At 39.0% G+C, this 20,559-nt stretch overlaps 2 protein-coding genes across 2 annotated transcripts; both read left to right on the top strand.

Annotated features, from left to right (window-relative positions):
* Positions 1-746: 746 nt before the first annotated feature.
* Positions 747-14,392, top strand: brca2 (BRCA2 DNA repair associated; the record flags this gene model as incomplete). Its single annotated transcript, XM_079246041.1, has 26 exons — positions 747-801; positions 1,504-1,737; positions 1,913-1,976; positions 2,276-2,328; positions 2,422-2,450; positions 2,572-2,683; positions 2,767-2,822; positions 3,041-3,125; positions 3,226-3,825; positions 3,951-8,462; positions 8,757-8,855; positions 8,935-9,004; positions 9,075-9,514; positions 9,598-9,788; positions 9,910-10,097; positions 10,199-10,369; positions 10,462-10,834; positions 10,913-11,068; positions 11,234-11,381; positions 11,451-11,560; positions 11,641-11,836; positions 11,946-12,112; positions 12,214-12,352; positions 12,432-12,688; positions 13,811-13,951; positions 14,036-14,392. 26 exons carry the CDS (start codon positions 747-749, stop codon positions 14,390-14,392), a joined length of 9,003 nt encoding a protein of 3,000 aa, XP_079102167.1.
* A 1,350-nt stretch (positions 14,393-15,742) lies between these two features.
* Positions 15,743-19,199, top strand: n4bp2l2 (NEDD4 binding protein 2-like 2; the record flags this gene model as incomplete). The annotated part of the gene is made up of 6 exons (XM_079246042.1): positions 15,743-16,803; positions 16,894-17,018; positions 18,063-18,151; positions 18,243-18,319; positions 18,433-18,578; positions 19,159-19,199. 6 exons carry the CDS (start codon positions 15,743-15,745, stop codon positions 19,197-19,199), a joined length of 1,539 nt encoding a protein of 512 aa, XP_079102168.1.
* Positions 19,200-20,559: the final 1,360 nt, after the last annotated feature.

The following is a 20,559-nucleotide window of genomic DNA, read 5'->3' on the forward strand; positions in this document are numbered from 1 at the left end:
TCTTCTTTACAATACACAAATATATATAAAATTGACAAAAGTCGATTAAACCAGCAATTTCCAGTGAATTAACGATAAACTATCAATGATCTAGAAAATGTAAGTTGAAGCACTGTTATTCGTGTCCCGGTACATGTTTACACTCCAACTCGCAACTCTTTTATGACAGATCTATGTTGCTCAGATCTATGTTTCGACGTGTCTGTTATTTTGAAGCCGAGGTGACTTCCGGATATACGGCGCGCGAGATTTGTGTTTTCCTGCATGCACATATCAGCTAGCAACAAAACTGAACTAGTTTTTTTGTCTGCTTGTTAATATGGTTTACTGTCAACGTGTTGTTTAAAGTTTTATGGCATCATGAAAGAAAACTCTGACGAACCTCGTCATGGTAAGTTTGAGTCTGAAAAGCTAAATATACTTTCATAAAGTGGTTGCTTTTAGGTCATGATTAGCAGACTTTAAGTTACCACTGTCGACTTTTTGCATCCAGCCAAAGTAGGTTACGTTTGCAAGACAAAGTTTAACCAAAACCACCATGTCACTTGTGTATTTGATAGCTGTTGTATTTGTTACGTTAGATGTGTGGTAAGAGTGGGATCAGAGTGGGTAGTGGGATCAGACTGGGATGCTGCTCACCATTCAGACTGGGATGCACACCTGAGTTCCAAACTGGCTTTCTGTTTTTTCTGGTCTTCTCAGGTATGTCATATGACAAACTTTAGACTTTCCTCCAGTTGCATGGAATGGATTTACCATCAGAAAACATGTACGACATATTCAAAGATGAAATCTGGAAAGGTAAGAAATATGAGCTTATCAAGGTAAAACGTTTTGTGTGTGTGTGTGTGTGTGTGTGTGTGTGTGTGTGTGTGTGTGTGTGTGATCAGGACACATTGGGCAGATTAAAATCCAGGGGTGATAGAGCCTTTTCTGTTGCTGCTCCTAAGATATGGAATAGCCTTCCCCTTCACATCAGAGCTGCTCAGTCTGTCTCTGATTTTAAGTCTGTGTCTACCCACTTCTTTGCGCTGGCATTTGGTCATACTTGAGCTCTTTTTTTTTTTTTTTTTTTTTTGTGTATTTGAATTTTTTACTTTTATTTTAGATTTTTGTTTTGTGTCCAGATTTATTTATTTTTTAATGTGCAGTGTTTAATTTTAAATTGCACAGGGTTGTTGTTTGTTGCTTTACTGCTCAGCACTTTGGGCAGCTGCTGCTGTAGAAATGTGCTATATAAATAAACTTGAACTTGAACCAAGATGTAAAAAAAGCAAACTAAAAACCTAGTTGATTCAGTGAACATTGTGTACCTGCAGTAAATTGTGTAAATGTTTGTGTTATTGTCTTCATACAAATGAAAATGTACTTGCACAATTTATAAACTTAGCTTTTAAAAAATGTTTGATGCATTTTTGTTCGTACTACTCATCTATTTATTTAATGTTATGTTTATTAAGTGTTAATAGTTCTTAAAATCTTTTTTGTGATTTATCATTTTAGAGCTGGGACCAGTGGACCCAAACTGGTTTGAGATATTAACAGCACAAGCACCAGTTAGTGAAAAAAATGTCATTGATCAAGATGACCTGTGTGCGAATCAAGAGGGACATTTTAAAACACCTTTAAACAAAGCCGCAGTAGACAGTCAGCTATTTTCAACACCCAAAGTGTTCAGGCGCAGTCAAATTCAGTCTCCTGAAACTGAGGATGAGCAGTCGTTCACAGCGCCACAAGGTAATTATTGTCTGATAACATGTTTGTGTCTAAATGGTTACTTAAAAATGAAAGACATTGTAAAAACAACTACCTAAAATATGACACTTATTTATATTTAATTGTCAGGAACTGTTATAACCTACTTGACCTGCTTGAGGTTACAGGTAAACAATTTTCCTGTTTTTCTTCTTAGAAAAAGGAACATTACCATGGATGGTAACTCAAAGCCCTTCTTTGTTTCCTGATTCTAAAGTGGGGTAAGTAAAACATCCAACCTATAATCAGGTCTTGTATATGCAGTATAAAAAAATATTTATGATTGTTTCAATCAACAGACTATTATTCATTATAGTTAGCTGTTTAAATCAAAGCAGAAAGGAAACAAATGCTAATTGTAGGTTTAATTGGAAAAAAGGTTGGTTGTTTTTACTTCATAACAAAAATATTTTCCTATACTGTCATTGGCAGCGATAAAATAGACTTTTTTTTTCCACACCAGTTTTCCTACTTATGTTGTATTTTTGCTGGTTTTTTAATGTCTGACTGGTCTTTTCAGGGTCCCAGGTGCGAAACGTGGAAGCGTTCAGTTTCAGAATGATAATAGCTTTGGTAAATTAAATCTGACATATTTTATGGGGTTTTTTTCATATCAGATCAATGTATAATATCTGTTTAATTTCTTTGCTTTTACATTTTGTACAGATTTACTCGATACCCCAAAGCAATCCCCAGTAAGTATATTGAATTCCTTACCGATATTATCTTTCTCTCAGCTGTACCATTATGTGAATGAGGAGTAATGAATACAAACAGAGTTCCTTCTTTTTTCTTATAATTTTGTCAATGGTGCAGGTCAGCTATGCCAAGCAGATTTCTGAAAGTCTTGGTGCACAGATTAATCCTGACATTTCATGGACCAGTTCCTTTAATACACCACCAGCTGTGCCGTCCACCCTCATTTTATGTGAGTAACTTAACAACTTTAATATTGTAGCTGTTTTGAACATGTTTTTTGCTGAAAAAAAGTGCATTTTGTCAACGTTACAGCTAAGGCTGATGAGAGTCCTTGTCCAGTGAGTGGCACTGCAGAGAGAAATGTCATCGTAAGTATTCTACCCTACTGACTACTGGCTATTCAGTCATTTTCCATCATAGTTTGTAATATCTGAACAAAATGAAAATAAAGAAAATCTTTATCTTTTTTAAATAATCCAATACAATAAATAAAACATTAATATGTGTAGATTGCAAAGCTTATGTATACATAGTCTGATATTTCAGACTTTCTAAAATGTTTGTTTTTTCTCTTTTACTTTATTAGTTTGTGCGGGAACTTTTCCCTTCACTTTCAAAAGGATCCACAGCTGCAGAGGCCCAAAACAGGGACATGCCTGCTGTTTTCCAAGGTACTAACTTTTTTTCAGAAAACCTGAAACGTAAATAGCGTAGGTAATGGAATAAAGATGGTAGGAGTATGCATCATTCTGACGGTTCTGTTATTTATAGGTGCTGCTAATTGTGAAGCCAATGCAAGCCGTCAATTTTCATTCGACCAGAGCGAAGGAATTTGGCAGAAAGATCCAGTTGCTCATGAAGATGGAGAACTTCAGAGAACAGAAGCATTTGGAGATGAAAATGTGCCATCTGTGTTTTTTGCAAACAGTAGCTCAGCTCTGAGAAAAGTAAAACCTGAACGAATCAAACGAAAGCAAATCTTTCTGACAGAAGAAAACAACAGCAGCTCTAAAGACCTGTCAACAACACAGAGCATCGTATCCATGGAAACGGGAACACTTGTTGTGGAACCAGGAAAACTCAGTCCTCCTTCACTGGTTAAAACTGAAGATACTCTAATCAGCCAGTGGTCTCCACTGAATTTATCTGAAGTCCCACCCTGTACTGCGGAAGAAAAAATCTTAGCAGAAAAGCTGCAAGGTGACGCTGACTCTCTGCAGATTGCCAGACCGTTTGCAAAAGTCACCGAATCTGGATTTATTCGGAAAAAGAGAACATTTATTTACACCGTTGAAGCTTTGAAGCCACAAGTCCCAGGAGAAGAGCCTCATTCTCAGAAGATGAACCCATCATCAAGGATGCCAGAATCTGGTAAGACATGCCTCATACCTCTTAGGTGTATAAATATGATCATATTTTCTTCCTGAAGTGGCAAATGAGGTCATTTCAATAATGACAAAAGTTATGTAAGTTTTAAAACTGTGTTCTTTCCTTAGGACAAGACGTGACTGTTGAGCGGTTGGAGAAAGCCCCAAATGAAGCAGATTGCTGCAGTACTGGGAAGAGTGCAGTGAAAAAGCAACTAAAATTTCATGGAGAAAATCTCCTCCAGTCTCCAGAGGTCAAAGTCCAGGATCTTGATATGTCGCAGCTTTGTAGAGATTTTGCACAAGACTTCAGTCAAATGTCAGACTCTGGTGACCAGATTAAAGCAGCGCAGGATATTCAACAGGACTTCTCTCCATCTGCCTGTCTCTCAGCTGTGAAACAAGCGAAGCAAAACACAAGGCAAGCAGACCTTCGCAATTACTATGATGGTTTCAGTACTGGAAAAACTTCTACTAGTAATCAAAATGCTTCTACCTGTAAACACACCTTAAGAGACAGCGGATTCCAGTCTGCTGTTTCAAACACTACCCTTATGGCTACACCATCCTATGGTTTGGCTTGCTCAGTAAACACTGGACAGACTCGAGACTGGTCTGCTTTTAAAGCTGATGGCCACGTGACGACTCCTTCCTCATCTATGAAGAGAGAAAATCAGGAGATGCATTTGGATGCAGGAGAACAACCTACATTGATGAGTGGGCAGAGACTGAATAAAAAGCAAACACAGGACCTTGGAGAAAAGAGTGAGTCACACACAGAGAGTGCGTCAACAAAGCAAACCAGCGGTACAGAGGGAGCTGTTTATAATATCTGCCGTTCTCCTAATGGTCAGATTCATACAAGTTTCCCAGAGAACGTAACTCTTTCTCTTCGCTCTGACTATTCATCAGGATTCAGAACTGCTTCAAACAAAGGCATACACATTTCCTCAGCCAACCTGGAGAGAGCCAAGCATCTCTTTGAAGAGACTGAAGGTGAAAAGACTTTTTGTGATCAGTCCACCAAATGTGACCGTGCCACGAAACATAAAAACTGGACGAATAATGGATCAGTTAAAGGTACAACTTCAGATACAGAGAAGCTGCCATCTTTTAGAAAAACATCGAGTCCTCAATTAACAGCTTCACAAAAGGCTGATGTGACCGAACTGTGCTGTCTCTTAGAGGAAGCAGACACCCAGTTTGAATTTACACAGTTCAAATGTCTACAACCGGAAGAACATTGTCAAGATGGAGACAAAGCGCCGCTAAAAGCGGACAAAAAAGTTGACTCTGACTTTTTTGCAGGTATTGATTTTGATGCGAGCTTTAACTCTAATGCTGAAGATCAGATGGTAAAAATGATGCCTGACAAAATGGTCCTGGCTGTAAATGATCAGGGAAGTATTGGAGTATCAAACACAGCGAGTCAGTCAACAAATGTGTCCTCATCAAGTGCGTTAAAAAGACAAAATTCCTTGCTACTTTCCAACTCGGAACACATTGCTGAAGATGAGAGATGTCCAAACGATCTTCACAAAACTGAGCACAGTAAAGCTAGTGAAACTACCAAATTAGAGAAAAACAGTACTTTGATGTTTGATGTTGCATTTAAGACCGCAGGAGAAAATGTTTTGAGAGTTTCCAAAAAGTGTCTGAACAAAGCTCGAGCTTTGTTTGCAGATTTGGAGGAGAGTCCAACAGAGAAATCCCCAACAAAGCAAAACAGTGAAACTGAAATGGAAAAAAAGTGCAAAATGGATTCTAACATCTGCATGACGGATGTGAAATCTCCCCTCAAAGATGACCATCATGTTGGGGTGAATATTCAAGACATACAACCTGTCTGTTCCAATAAACAAGTCAACAGTTTTGGAGATAATGATACCAAAGTTTTCAGAAATAAAACTGACACAACCACTTGTCAGACTGGTTTCCACATGGCTAGTGGCAAGCAGATCTCCATTTCAGCTACATCCATGCAGCAGGCTGATGCGTTTTTCAAAGACTGTGATGTAACGGGATGCGACGACGGCGCCTCGCTTAAAAAGGGCATACAACACGTTGCGGCACATGTTCTTTCTAAGAAAACCGTTTCAAAATTAAAAAACCTGCAGAGCAACATTTCTGAGGAAGAAGCCAAACGATTCAAGAAGTTTGCAAATGCCGAACATGTTGGACTGCAGACAAAAGAGCCATGTTTGGATAAAGCTGAAATAAGCTCTAGTCGTGCTCTGGCTTTGAGAAACGCAGCTTCTCTCCATAGAAATCCATTTGCTTCCCCGCGGCACACAACATCAAAGAATATCGATTCATCTGTTGTTGATGGATGCAGCGCTGGGGATGGGTTTTGTACTGCAGGTGGGAAGAAAGTCCCTGTTTCTGCTGATGCAATGAAAAAAGCTAAACGTCTGCTGGATGAAACTTGTATGGACATTAACAGAGAACATTATGAAAAAGAAAAAACATCTAAAACAGGGCAGCTACCTGCTCAGGTTTTACCACTAAAGAACAGCGGATTTCAGACGGCCGGTACGAAAGAAGTTACCATTTCAGAGGCAGCTTTAGAAAAATCAGAAACCCTTTTCTGGGAGTGTGAAGAACTTGAAGGTAAAATCAGTGTTTTATCACCACATTCCAAAGTCCAGGTTGCTGGTCCACTTTGTGGGTTTTCTGCAGCCAGTGGTAAACCTGTGTCATTTTCATCTGAGGCCTTAAAGAAGGCTAAGGCGCTCTTCAGTGACCTGAGTTTCAGTGCAGGCATCCCAGCTGTTTCAGACACAAGGATGACTGTCAAGACGTATGAAGATGCTCAAGACGGCACGAAGAACACGGATTGTGGTTTCAAAACTGCAAGTGGAGCAGCAGTCTACGTCTCACAGAAGAATCTTTTAAAAGCAAAACATCTTTTTAAAGAAATGGATGATTTGGTTTTAACCAAAGAAATGCAAGAGGCAGGAACTTTCTTTAAAGGATGTGATGAGGATGGTGGCAGCACAATGCTGGCAGGAGATGAGAAAGCTGAAGTGCCTTTGAGCAAGGGGGACCGCGACGAGAAGCATCTCGCACAGCTTAATCCTAATCAAAGGATGGATGTGATCATTTCTGAAGATCGTGGAAATACAAGCAAACTAGAAAAACAGAAAGAAATTGTGTCGCCATCAGAGACGAGTGGATTTCAGACAAGCGACGGGAAAGATGAGGATAAAATGAGTGCAGCACTTTTACAATCCAAGGTCACTGCTGTGCCATTCGGGGGTGGTGGATTTCATTCTGCCAGTGGAACGCCTGTAGCTATTTCATCTGAGGGGCTTCAGAAGGCAAAATCTCTCTTTAGTGACATCAGTTTCAGGGCAGGGATCCCTGATGTTCCACACACAAGGGAAAGTGGCAAGACTGGAGTTGCTGCAGAGAAAAGACATTTCGGTTTCACAACTGCAGGGGGAGCAAAAGTCCACGTGTCACAGAAGAGTCTGTTGAAAGCTAAACACTTTTTCCAGGAATTTGATGGTTCCGCTCCAGCAGACGCAGCACAAGAAGCGGCTGCTTCGGAAGAGCCTGGAAACAGAAGCAACATGGACACGACCAGACGGGTGAAACGGAAAGAAGACGCTTCGCCACAGCAGAGCGGTGGGTTTCAGACAGCCAGTGGCAAAGCTGTTGCTGTTTCATCTGAAACCCTGAAGAGAGCAAAGACCATGTTAAATGAATATGACGGGGCTGAGAAGGAAATAGGTGTTCCATTGCCACAAGTCAGGAACACAATGACGGGTTCATTCCTTAAGAGTAGTGGATTTTTTGCAGCCAGTGGTAAACCTGTTGAGTTTTCATCTGAGGCTTTACAGAAAGCAAAAGCTCTGTTCAGTGACATCAGTTTGCACGGAGATTGGCTGTCTGGTTCAGACACAGGAAGAAGTGACAAACATGAAGATCCTCAGTATGATACAGAGAGGATACACACAGTCCATGTGTCAGAGGAAAGTCTGTTGAAACCAAATCTTTTGAGGGCAAGTGCTGATGGGAAGTTTCATTATTCAGACTCAAATGCAGCAACTCAACATGACTTGCATAAGCTAGATCTATTAAAAGTCAAAGATGTGAGAAAAACCTCAAGCAGTGATGTTCCAGCCAGGAATGAGGAAATTCCTGTGAAGAAAGAGGCCTCATCTGAAGTTAAAGCATTCCCATCTTTACAAGAGATTAAACATGTGAGCAAAACAGTGGAAAGCTTACCTGTGCAAGATTCTAGTATTTTAAATGACAAGATTCTTACAAATGTGTTTAAGCATCCAAAAGCCCAGATTACCCCATTAGGGGCAGCCCACCTACATGTCATCCCTGGTCTTGTAAAGTCACTTGTGCTGGACTGTGATGTAACAGAGAGATCTGAAGTTGAGTCATCAGATCTAAACCTGCAGTCACTAAACCTCGCTGGCTGCACAGAGACTCAGCAGAGGTTTCTTGCTCAGGAGGCGTTGGATTGCACAAAAGCTTTGCTGGAAGATGAAGGTGTTGCTGGCAAAAGTCTGGCAATGACTTCAGAAAATGAAACGGTGCAAAATGATCCAAAAGTCGGCACCAAATCTTCAAAGGAGGAAAATACAACAAGGAAAAGAGTAATGGCCGACGCAGATCTGACCGGTAAGTTATTGATAAATGAGGAAAAAAATGAATAAAGAATCTGTTTCTGATAGGTGGTCACAGGTTTTCCCACTACTGAAATCATTGCTTTCAAGTTGGACAAATAGCTTTAATACTATTGCTGAAAGTGTTGTGTAACTATTATAACTTTGTTTATTGCAAAATAATCATTTTTGTATTGCACATCATTTTTAAATCTCAAGACAATACTAGAACATTTAAGACATTTTACTGTGGCACTATTAAAACATTTGTCTGTTAAATACAAAAATGTTTTCTGTCTGTTTAATGCAGATCAGCCTCCACTGAAAAGACAACTACTGGAAGAATTTGACAGGACCGTTGAAGGCCCAAAGGTTTCTGCTCTCCATCCTGTAAAAAGTTGCCCAAATGGTAAATGACTTGCACTGTGATGGATTATTTTAGAAGTACATATTTGGTCATATGCATTGAAATGTTTCTCTTCTTTTAGGTTTGATGAAGGACAGGGGAGTTTTCAAATACAGTGCCTCTCTTCAGCCAAACATCACAAAGCCAAGCAGGCAAGTCGTCATGATTTCAAAGAGATGATGAATTTTTTTTAAGCCTAATATAATGGTTTTTTTTCTGTAGAGATGAAAAAATCTATGTGGACATGAAATTCCAAAAGACAACACATCCTGAAGGCTCTGCCACAGGAGGCAGCAGATCAGGACTTTCCAAGATGCCAGCATTTGTCCCTCCATTCATCAAAAATACAAAGTCAATAACTCAAAGGATTCCAGTGGTCAAAGAAAATGCAAACACACCTCTGTTTATTCCACCATTCAAAAAGAAAAGGTCTGTTCCACAAGAAAGCTCCTTTCAGCAAGAAGAAGAAGAAGAGGAGGAGGAGGATAAATGTCAGCAGATATTGGAATCTAACAGCAACACTCATGTGCCACCTTCGAAACAACTCCAAAGCACCACAGATGACGCTACAAACAACAGTACAGTGAATAGTGTTGTTGACGGTCCGTCAGCCAGTTCTGGTGAAGAGGTACATGCAGATGGGGCCTTTTCTACAATCCAAGGTACTATAAACAGTTTTACATTTAAAAGACCTCAAATGTTGTGCTTGAAACTGGCAAATAAAGAAATTATGTGGTGTTGACAGACATGCATCAGAATCTTCAAAACGTTGAGCTTGCAAGGGATATGCAAGACATGAGGATAAGGAAAAAAAAGCGGCAGATCATTCGGCCTTTACCAGGAAGCTTGTTTCTAACAAAAACATCAGGAGTGATGAGGATTCCTTTAAAAGTTGCAGCGGGTGGAAAGCCTCCAGCAAGATGCTCCTTACAACAGGCAAGGCCAGAACTGTCACAGGGGTTACAACCATTTCTTATCATGCAATATAGTTCTTTACTTTTTTCTCAAATAAAACCTGTCATCTAAACATTTCACATCTTGACTTCCTTTCTTCCAGCTTTACGAATACGGAGTCCAGAGGCACGTTCCTGAGGTCCGCAGCGAGACTGCTGAGTCTTTTCGCTTCAGTTTGCTGCAGTTTATCAGAGAGGAAATAATAACAGACAGAGGTGGGGTTCAGCTCGCTGATGGGGGGTGGTTGATCCCCAGCAGTGATTGGACTGTTGGAAAAGAAGAATTCTACAGGTATTAGTGAAATGAAATTGATGCTAAGCTAATCATGATGTTTGAATTATCAAAGGTGACAAATGACTTCAAACTCAGTGTCCTGAATTTCTCTTCCACAGAGCATTATGTGACACTCCAGGTGTGGATCCAAAGCTGATCAGTGAGGCCTGGGTGTACAATCACTACAGATGGATTGTGTGGAAGCAGGCTTCCATGGAAAAATCCTTTCCAGAAACAATGGGAAGCTTCTGTCTCAACCCTGAGCAGGTTCTCCTACAACTAAAGTATAGGTACAATCCAAGGAGGTTTTCACGTATCTAAAACTGGAAAAAAAAAAAAAGCTACTTTACCTGTCTTCTAAAACTCTGATTTTCTGTGTTAGATATGATGTAGAAGTGGATCACAGCCGCAGACCAGCTCTGCGGAAAATCATGGAAAAGGATGACACAGCAGCGAAAACCATCGTTCTTTGTGTTAGTGAGGTTGTGTCCAGAGGTCCGTCTCCAAACAAACAGAACTGTAGCAACTACAAGACTCCTCAAACGGCTGATGCCCAGGCGGAAACTCCGTCAGCTGTTGTATGGCTCACAGATGGTTGGTATGCCATCAAAGCCCAACTGGACGAACCTTTGACTGCCATGCTTCACAAAGGTCTGCTGACTGTTGGTGGGAAGTTGATCATCAATGGGGCTCAGTTGGTGGGATCACAAGATGCCTGCTCCCCTCTGGAGGCGCCTGAATCTCTCATGTTAAAGGTATTTAAACATAGAACCTTTAAGCTGATTTTGACTATAAAACAGTCACATAACAAGTGTCTTTGTGTTTATGTTTAGATTTGTGCTAATAGCTGCCGACGTGCAAGATGGAATGCTAAGCTGGGGTTTTACAGAGATCCACGGCCATTCCTGCTTCCGCTTTCCAGTTTGTATAGTAATGGAGGACCAGTAGGATGTGTTGATATTGTCATCCTGAGGAGCTACCCCATACAGGTGCATTTAATCTTGCTTTAATGTTCAAGTTTGTTGGGACAGTTTGGTGTGTAGCAGAACAACATAAAGTGCAAAAAAAGCCAATGGTGCACAAGCTGACAGTTTCTTCATGAGCATGTGTTTCTGGTTCACATGATCCATTTATGCTGTTTTGATGTTTCCCAGTGGATGGAGAGGAAACCAGATGGAAGCGTTGTTTTCCGGTCTACTCGAGCCGAGGAGAAGGAAGCAAGGCAGTACAACAACCACAAGCATAAGGCCATGGAGATGTTATTCGCCAAGATTCAAGCTGAATTTGAAAAGGAAGAGAAAAGTAAGTCGCCATCTTCACTTATTAACTAGAAACTGAAATTCTGTTAGTTTTAACACAAGTCATCTCCAGGAAGTGGCAAGCCACAGCGAAGAAAGCAGGTCTGTCTTCAGAATATTAGGAGTTTGCAAGATGGAGAGGAACTTTATGAAGCAGTTGGAGACGACCCAGGGTACCTCGAGGTGATATAAAACTTACAGATAGATTTTATTTCTCTCATTCATGTGTTTAGCACCTGACCTTGCTCATTTTTGTGCCCTAGGCTCATTTAAGTGAACAGCAGTTGGAGACTTTGAATAACTACAGGCGTTCATTGATTGAGAAGAGACACGCTGAGCTGCAGGATCGATTTCGTCGAGCTGTAGAAGCAGAAGACAATGAAATGAACTGTCCCAAAAGAGATGTGGCACCTGTATGGAGAATCAGCATTGCTGACTCTTTGGCCCAGCCCAGCTCTGGTGAGTCTTCTCTTTTCTCTTTTTTTTTATTTTTTTTTTTTTACTCTTTTTCATCATGTTTATCGTTTTAACATGTGTGATGATGGTTTTTTTTTCGTTATCCTTGTAGTTTATCAGCTGAACCTTTGGCGACCTTCCTCAGATCTTCAGTCTTTATTGAAGGAAGGCAGTCGATACAAAGTTTATAACCTCATCACTTCAGATGGAAAGAAACGCAGCAGCATTGACGCCATTCAGCTCACCGGGACCAAGAAAACACAGTTTCAGGATGTGCAGGTACAGAAAGGATACACTGTCATCAGTACACATAGTATGCTAAAAGAAAATTATGTTCAGCACATTTTAAATCATGGAAACACTTCTGATTTATCACTTAGGCTTCACAGGAATGGTTGTCGGCGCGTTTTCAGCCAAGAGTCTCCACAGATTTTGTGAATCTTCAGAATACAGAATTCCAGCCTCTGTGTGGAGAGGTTGATCTCAGCGGATATGTGATCAGTGTCATAGATGGACAGGGTGAGTGGAGTTCAGTTTAGTCTCGATTTGTGTTCTTTTACACAGCTTACTGAATGACAATTTGTGTTTTTGGACACAGGCTCTTCTCCTGCATTTTATCTGGCTGATGAGAAACTGAACTTTGTAAAAGTACGCTGCTTCAGCAGCTTGTCTCAGGCTGGCCTGGAGGACATGGTAAAACAGTGTGTCCTGTTGGCTCTGAGCAACCTGCAGCTCAGAGGCCAGTCCATGCACCCCACTCCTGTTGTGTATGCTGGAGATCTGACTGTCTTCTCTACAAACCCCAAAGAAGTCCATCTCCAGGAATCCCTGAGCCATCTCAAAACCTTGGTTCAGGTACAAAAACTGCAAACAAATTTAAAGAATTGTTCGTTACTCACTTTTGTCAACCAGTGTGCTTATCTTTTATTTTTAAAGTTGTGTTTAACAGATGTAGACATGGATCTGTAGGAGATTAAATTGCAAAGCTTTTGCCAGTGTAGATCAGTCTGTTAAAACACAGGCATCCGTTAAGTTGTTGCAGTAAAGTCACTTTGCATAAATTTAATCATCGGAGCTGAACAAACATCCTCTGATTACCATGCCAATAACAGAACTGAGTAATCTTATTTTCCTACATGGAGAAAAACAATATTTTAATCAATTTTTAATATGTCAGTATTATACCAATCAATAAAATTATATTTAATCAGAAGAGAAAATTCCATTTTTCTGACGGAGCCAGAGGTGTAATAAAAGATCCTTATTGGCGGCTTACTTCCAGAGGCTTATATGTACTTTCATCAGTGATCACTCTTGTTTTCAACTCCAGTCCCTGTGGGATTATTGTCCCCTCCACAACCTCTGTGCTGTTCTCGTGGGAGGAAAGCATCTGCAGCTCCTGTCGAGATGCAGTCAAGAACATTTTCATGTTTTCTCATTGGTTCAAGCACCATGACGAAATGCTAAGGTGTTGCAATGGAGGGTAGACTCGCATAGTATTTATAATTTAAAATGTTTTTCTGAAAAGGTCAAATAGGAACAAACTTTTTTAAGCTGTTTGTTACTGAAACTATGCAAAATATTCACATTTTTGGTAACAATAATATGTATGGAGGTCAGATTCCTTTGTTCAGACATTTTACAGAAGTGTCAGGATGCTCATTCAGACATTATTCTGATTTATTTAGTTATAGATTAATGGAAAGAAGTGTACATATTAAAAGTGTTTTGAGATCACAATACATTTTGTTTTCATTTAATACTTTAAATAGTAAATGCAAATCAAAGTCATACATGTAAGTGTTAATTGGATTGGCTGTTAGAGTAAAGGTGTGTGGTGACATATGAGCAAATCTGTAATTAATGATTGTTAAAGGAAATCCTAAACCTATTTCTTCATCATCATTCATTCATTTTGTTGAAAGTAAGATTCAATGTTCAGATGTCATCACATTATAGTTTGTGTTGTGTTTTCAGTGTCAACAAAACTTCTTTCAAAACGCCGTGGAGAAGCTCTCACATCTGGTTAAATCTGATGGACAGAGCTCAGTCGTCTCTCCCGCTCTACAACCACAAACCCCAGTCGCTACAACAGGCAGACAAGACTCAAAGACAAGTGTGAGTTTTGTGTTAACTTGATCTGTTTGCACTGGTTTGGACTACATACTTAGATCTGATTAATAACCTAAATCTGTTGTTCAGGTGACACATCAGAAACCAGTCAAAAACCTTGGATCCTTCACACCTGTCAACAAGAACCCTCCTGCAGGAGCATCTTCAACAGAAAAAGACCCTATAAAATTGAAAAGAAGAAGAGCTCTGGATTACCTGTCTCGTATCCCGTCTCCACCACCCCTCTCCCTTCTGGGCTCATTGGCTTCTCCATGTGTAAATAAGACATTCAATCCCCCTCGAAGGTCTGGGACACCAAGCACTTTAAAAACTGCAAAAACTCCTATTAAAAAGCCAGCTGACTCACTAGTAGAGGATCAGTGGGTGAATGATGAGGAACTGGCCATGATTGATACTCAGGCACTTCACGGTGGGGATTTGATATAAGTGCATAAGACTGTATTTTGGCAACAAGACCCACCTTTAAAAAGAAACAAAAAAATAACAGTGAAAATAAGTGGAAAAAGTACAGATAAACACTTGAAAATTTGTTTGTTTTTTTTTTTGTTTGTTTTTGTCTTGTCACTGAACTTATTAAAGCTGTTAAAAAACGTTGCACAGAAAAATGTCATTACTTCAACAGTTCTCTTTACTTGACTTGTTTGAGACAAAACTTTCTCCCTTTCAATACTGTAAGCTGTATTCACTGTTTTTGTATACACATTTTAAGTTTTTATGTTTTGTTTGTTTTTATTTTACAAGGGAAAGCAGACTTAATGCTGCTTTACATGAGAGACAGGAAGTGACAGAAGAAAAGTTTGCTGAAGGTTTTTAAACTGGTGGTCTGTCTGGGCACTGAAATTCTGTTTGTGTTCATGTTTGAAAGTGAATCTTTGGAATGTGCACCATACTATGTAAGACTTGTAGATAAATAGACTAGTTATAATTGAAAAAAAAAAAAAAACACTCAAAAAGTTAAAAGTATGCTATTGTAAATATAGTAGTTTTACATTTATTAATAAATACTTTTTGTGCCTTTGTTTCAGTTTAGTTCTATTAAATTTTTGAATTGTAACAAATTTTGTTGGTAATGATAAAAAAGGCACGTACTAATTTCAGCACAAAATGTTTTAAAAGGAGGTAAACATTGAGGTACTGTAGATGGCAAACTACATTAATTTTATGTTAAATCATGTTATTCAATAGTCAAGCCTTCATCCAGACAGATTTGCAAGATTACATGTAGAAATATATTACAAAATAGAAAAATTCAGAATACTATGTTGGAATAACCTTTTTGTTCTGGATCACATTTAACTTTATTCTTTTACTGTTTTGTGGTTAAAACTGATGATCTTTCGTGTCTCACATCTCCGTCTTGATGGGGGCGCTGTTGGGACCCGTGTCCTCAATCAAGACCCCAAGAAGAAGAAGAATTGCGTCATTTCCGTAAACAATGCATCCGGTAAAATGTTGAAAATTTGCGCCGATTATTTAGTTTATACTATTTTTCTCTCTTACTTTCCCACACTGAATGCTACAAACGGTAGGTATCCTGAGTACATTTATTATGTGTAAGTAGTTTATTAGTTTAAATGTCAGTGATATCACCACAGCTTTGATCATGAGTTGTTGTTGACTTTGGTTTCGTTTTTAGCTCATTTTCACACCAACAGTTACCTTACTAGATTAATTATTATTAATATATCTTTACAAAGTTTACAGAAATGGTAGCTACCAGAAACTTGTCATTAAAATAACACTTTTTTGTAATGGTTTTGCTGTTAATTTGTTGCGATGCAGATGTCTCATCCTGAATCATCACTCGTGAGCGCCGAGGTAACAGGAAAGTCTTGCGTTGGTGAAAAGTACGGAGATGGCAGTACTAACAAGAGTCCCAAGTGTTTGAGCAATGACCGTAGCAGTCCAGACCCATGTGTGAGGGACCGAGTGCTAAAAGAGGTGGGATTTACCAGCACAGCTTTCATTGGACCCGCTTTTCCTCCAGAGGTGCCAACAGCAAAGCCTGATTTCAAGGACTCTTTGAGTGAGTTTTACAAAGAGATTGAGGAGCTCAGTACACCAAATGGAGCTAATAATAACCCAGGGAAACAAGATCCTCAACCACTTAAACTTCCTGAAACATCTACCAGCAGACAGGCTGTGATTATGCCTGCAGAGAGCATCATTGCAGAAGGAATCACTGAAGAAACAGATGGATACCAGAAACATAGCAGACAAATGCATAAGTCCTGGCCTCATTGGCATCAAAATGAACCATACCACCTAAATAGACACAGACCAGAGGTAAATTGTGACAGGCCTGTTTTTAACCAAAGCCAGAGTCATTATCCTCATCCAGAGAACAGACCCAGCCATCCAAGATTTCACAGACCACCTTTCCCTCCCCAATCACACCAGTCTGCTTTTCCACCACAGCAACATGACCATTTTCCTGTGAACAATTCGGGAATGGCAAACCAGTATCAAAATGAGTCCAATTTTTCTGCATCCTTTAGTGTCCTACCTCCATATCCGTGCCCTTCGCAGGGCATGGATTTCTATAAAAGCCCCTCCCAGGATTTTTATGGAAATTCTCCACAAGATTTTGGCAGGGATGGCCATGGTTGCAACTATGACGCAAACTCAGATAACGTTGGGTGGTCTAGAGATGGAAAACAACAATGGTCTTGCTATGATGAATTTTATAACAGGCCAAAGAACTTTGATGAAGAAAGTAAACCATGGGAGCAACAGCATCACCACCAACCACATGATGGTCCTCACACTTACCACTCAGCTTCTGTGCTGATATTGATGAGAGGATTACCAGGATCTGGGAAAACAACACTAGCTAGGTACGTCTCTGCTTAATCTTTTTACCATTGTTTTGTCCATTTAAACATATTTCCGTCTCACATTGTTTCACCCTGTGTATAACATCACAGGGAGCTGCTCTCCACTGGTCCTAGTGGGGTCATTCTGAGCACAGATGACTATTTTGCCCACAAAGGTGGCTACCGCTATGACCCAGGTCTTCTTGGAGCAGCACATGAATGGAACCAGAGCAGAGGTATTTTTCTGTTAGTGCTCTTACTGCTCCAGTGATACATAGCAAAAAACAAAATAGGTTTATCATGATTGTATGATTTTACATTGAAATTGCAGCATTAAATTCCACAATTAATCCCTAATAAAGATTAATCAATATTGTCACTTTATATAAATGGCAGTTCATTGCAACGTGCACAAAGAATCAAAATAGAGTGATTTAACATTATTTTCTTGGAAAAAAACTATTTTGGTCATGATGGTGCCAAATGAATCAAATACACCAAAGAACACTTTATCCTTCTTATTTATGAAGATTCTGGCTGTTTTCTAGCCTTACATTTAGAGAATGGCCACAGGATGAGCCATCTGATATATCACACAATAAAGCACTCGGTCATGGCATCTGACAATCAGGTCCACTCTTGACCAGTGAATTGTAATATGATTTGATGGTACTGATTAGTGGTGGGAAATCCAATCAAATATCTGGATTTTTTTGCTTCACAATTTTATTTTTTTTATTTATTTTTTTGTTAAGAAAATCAACCTTTTTGTTTAAAAAAAATTATTTTTTTAAAATAAAATAAAAAATCCATTATAAAACATTTTGTAATTTTTATTGTGATTATTGATCTTTTTCCTTGTCCTCTTGGGCAGTATAGCAGCAGAATGAAGGTCTGGTTACTGTGGGTTTTTTTTCTAACTGAAATTAAGGAAAATGACAAGCAAACAAAGTTTTGTACATTTTTTTTGTGATTTTAGTCTACAAAAATTTGCAGTATTGAAGAATCATGACAATTGCAATTTAAATCAAATCAGCACCCAAAAATTTGGAATCAAATTGAATCGGGACAAAAGGATATCATCACATACTCATATCAGTCATTTATTGTACACTGAAAAGTCGTGGTATTGGTGCATCCCTTTGGAGAAAAAAAAGTTTTTTTTATTTCAGCAGTCTTTATTTGTGATATATTTACTTTAAAGGTGTTTTAATATGTTTGGTTAATATGTTGAAAAAGAACTATTGTGGCCTAACTTCTTTTCCATCTACGTTTGTCAGCTAAAGATGCCCTACATGATGGATGCTCACCGGTTATCATTGATAACACAAACCTACAAGCTTGGGAAATGAAGCCATATGTCAAAATGGTTTGTGTAAATCAATTGTTTTTGGCTTTTTGGATAAAATATTTCTAGGTTATTTTATATATCATTAAAGAAATTTAAATGAATTTAACAGGCCTTGGAGAGAGGATACAAAGTGGACTTTTGTGAACCAGACACACACTGGAAATTTGATCCTCATGAGTTGGAGAAGTATGACATCTTGATTTTTTTTATTTTTTTTTTTTTTAATTGAAGTGCAAAATTGAAAAGATTAAAATAAAATGTACAGTCTTGAGTGACCACGCTACTATTTTCCCCTCCAGGCGGAACAAACATGGTGTTCCTCACGAGAAGATTGCTCAGATGATGGAACGCTTTTCATTTCCCATATCAGTAGACATTGTCATGGGTTCACAAGAACCGCTTCATGTGAACCAGAGACGCCAACCAGAGAAGATGCAGATGACCAGTAACAGAGATAGATTTCATTAATTTCTACAGGTATTAACTAGCTGAATAATTTTACTTGAAGACCAACATGTTTGTACTTATATAAATATTGTCAGCGGCAGTCTATCCATGAGTTTTTAATTTATTAATTTGTATATTGTAATTTGTTTAAAGAGAACAAAAATGTATTTTTTTCTAATGAATCTTGCCTTGTTATTTTAATACATTTGCTGGAAAAGAAAATCTCTATAGTTTTTATATTTAATGGCACATTTTTTAGGACTGTTCTTCTTTCTGCAAGATGGAAAATCAAAAGGTTCTTATTTCCCTCAAATTTGCAGCTCATTTGATAACCTGCTTGTTGGTGAAACTCTGCTTGTTGTCTTCAGCTTTCTGTAAATTCCCACTAAAATCTCAGCTCAGATTCATAATTCAATCGTCTGGTTATGCCAACATGTGGTCTTTTTTTTTTTTTTTTTTAAATAAGACTTTTTACACTTAATGCCTGCAAGGCAGATCAAAAGACAGTTTTCCAGGCTCTTCCCTCGAAATTCCAATTATCTAGTTTTTCAAACATTTACTTTGTTCTGATCATGCAGTCAACAACCTCAGGAGTCCTTTGGATTACAATGCCACATGAGAAAAATAGTATTTTTCTAATGACTTTAGTGTGATGTGTGAACACTGTTGTGTTTCACAGTTGAAACAATTTGTTTTTCGTGTTTTTTCTACCTGTTTTTTCTAAACAAGAACAGTTTACAGAGAAAAATCATCTGAGAGATTTTAGTTGTTGCAAATCAACTACTGAGCAGAGAAGCTGAAAACATTGTCAAGATTTGAACATATTCAGTCTACAGTTTGTAAAATCTGCATATACCTTGACGTCTCAGTGGGTCTGACAAATGAGACATATTCTTTAAAGTACAAAATGTCCTTTTTGTTTATGAGCCTCTGAAAAAGCAGAGACAGAAACAACAAGAAGAATCTTGTACTAAAACATCTGATGGTGGTTTAAGGGCAACATGAGACTGCTGAACCTTAGCGGCAAATGACTTTCAGATCAGCGTTTGAGCAACAGACTGGATTTTGTCCCTTTTTACTTGCAAATAACACCCATGTGTGTGTGTGTGTGTGTTCAGATTGTTTTTATGTCTCTGTGGACAGACTTGATAGTTGTGGCCCCATTTCTGTTTGACAGTGTGAAAATGAAGGAATAATAAATACCCCAGCTGCTCAAAATAGTCTGTCTTGGTAAACAGTATTTCTCATTAGATCCGTTGGCCAGAGCAGGAAATTACAGTGGAAAGGCGGCATATAGACTCTTATCACTCGATTGCTTTCTGTCTGATGACCTGCATTGCTGTGTCTCAAAGGAAATCACCTACTATCTTTCTATTCCCTCTTGTGTTCATTAAGCAGCCTGCAGGTGCTGTTTGCTTGCCATTTTCCCTCCATTCAGGACTGTGCAGAGTCAGAAATTGTTTTTCTATTAGCCTGAACTTTGGGACTGTTTATACCTAAAGGATAGCTCATTCTTCAGTCTGTTTGACATTCCACATGTTAGATATTGTGTTTTTTCCTGGTATTTGTTTTGAAGAGATGTTTTAATGTTCGAGACTTTTCATTTCTCTGTGGATGGTAGAATGATTCTTCCCTCTGGTTTGTTATGGGACAGATGTGGTTAAAGAGCCTGTTCTCTGATTCACATTATCCAGACATCACTGTTTCCTGTAAAAAATGGCACAATGGTAGCTGCGTGCACATGAAGCAAAAGCATGTGAAGGTTTTAATTAAGAATCAAAATGACTGTGCAGCACGGTGGTGTAGTGGTTAGTACTGCGGCCTCACAGCAAGAAGTTTGCAGGTTTGAGCTCTGGCTCACAAGAGGTTTGAACAGTGGCCTTTCTGTGTGGAGTTTTCTACCCGTGTATGAGTGGGTTCTCTCCGGGTTCTCCAGCTGAGACACGTTAAAGACTGAATAATGATAAAGGAGGGTGCAT

The sequence above is a fragment of the Telmatherina bonti genome, assembly GCF_933228915.1.
Source record: "Telmatherina bonti genome assembly, chromosome: 9".
NCBI classification, from domain to species: Eukaryota; Metazoa; Chordata; class Actinopteri; order Atheriniformes; family Telmatherinidae; genus Telmatherina; species Telmatherina bonti.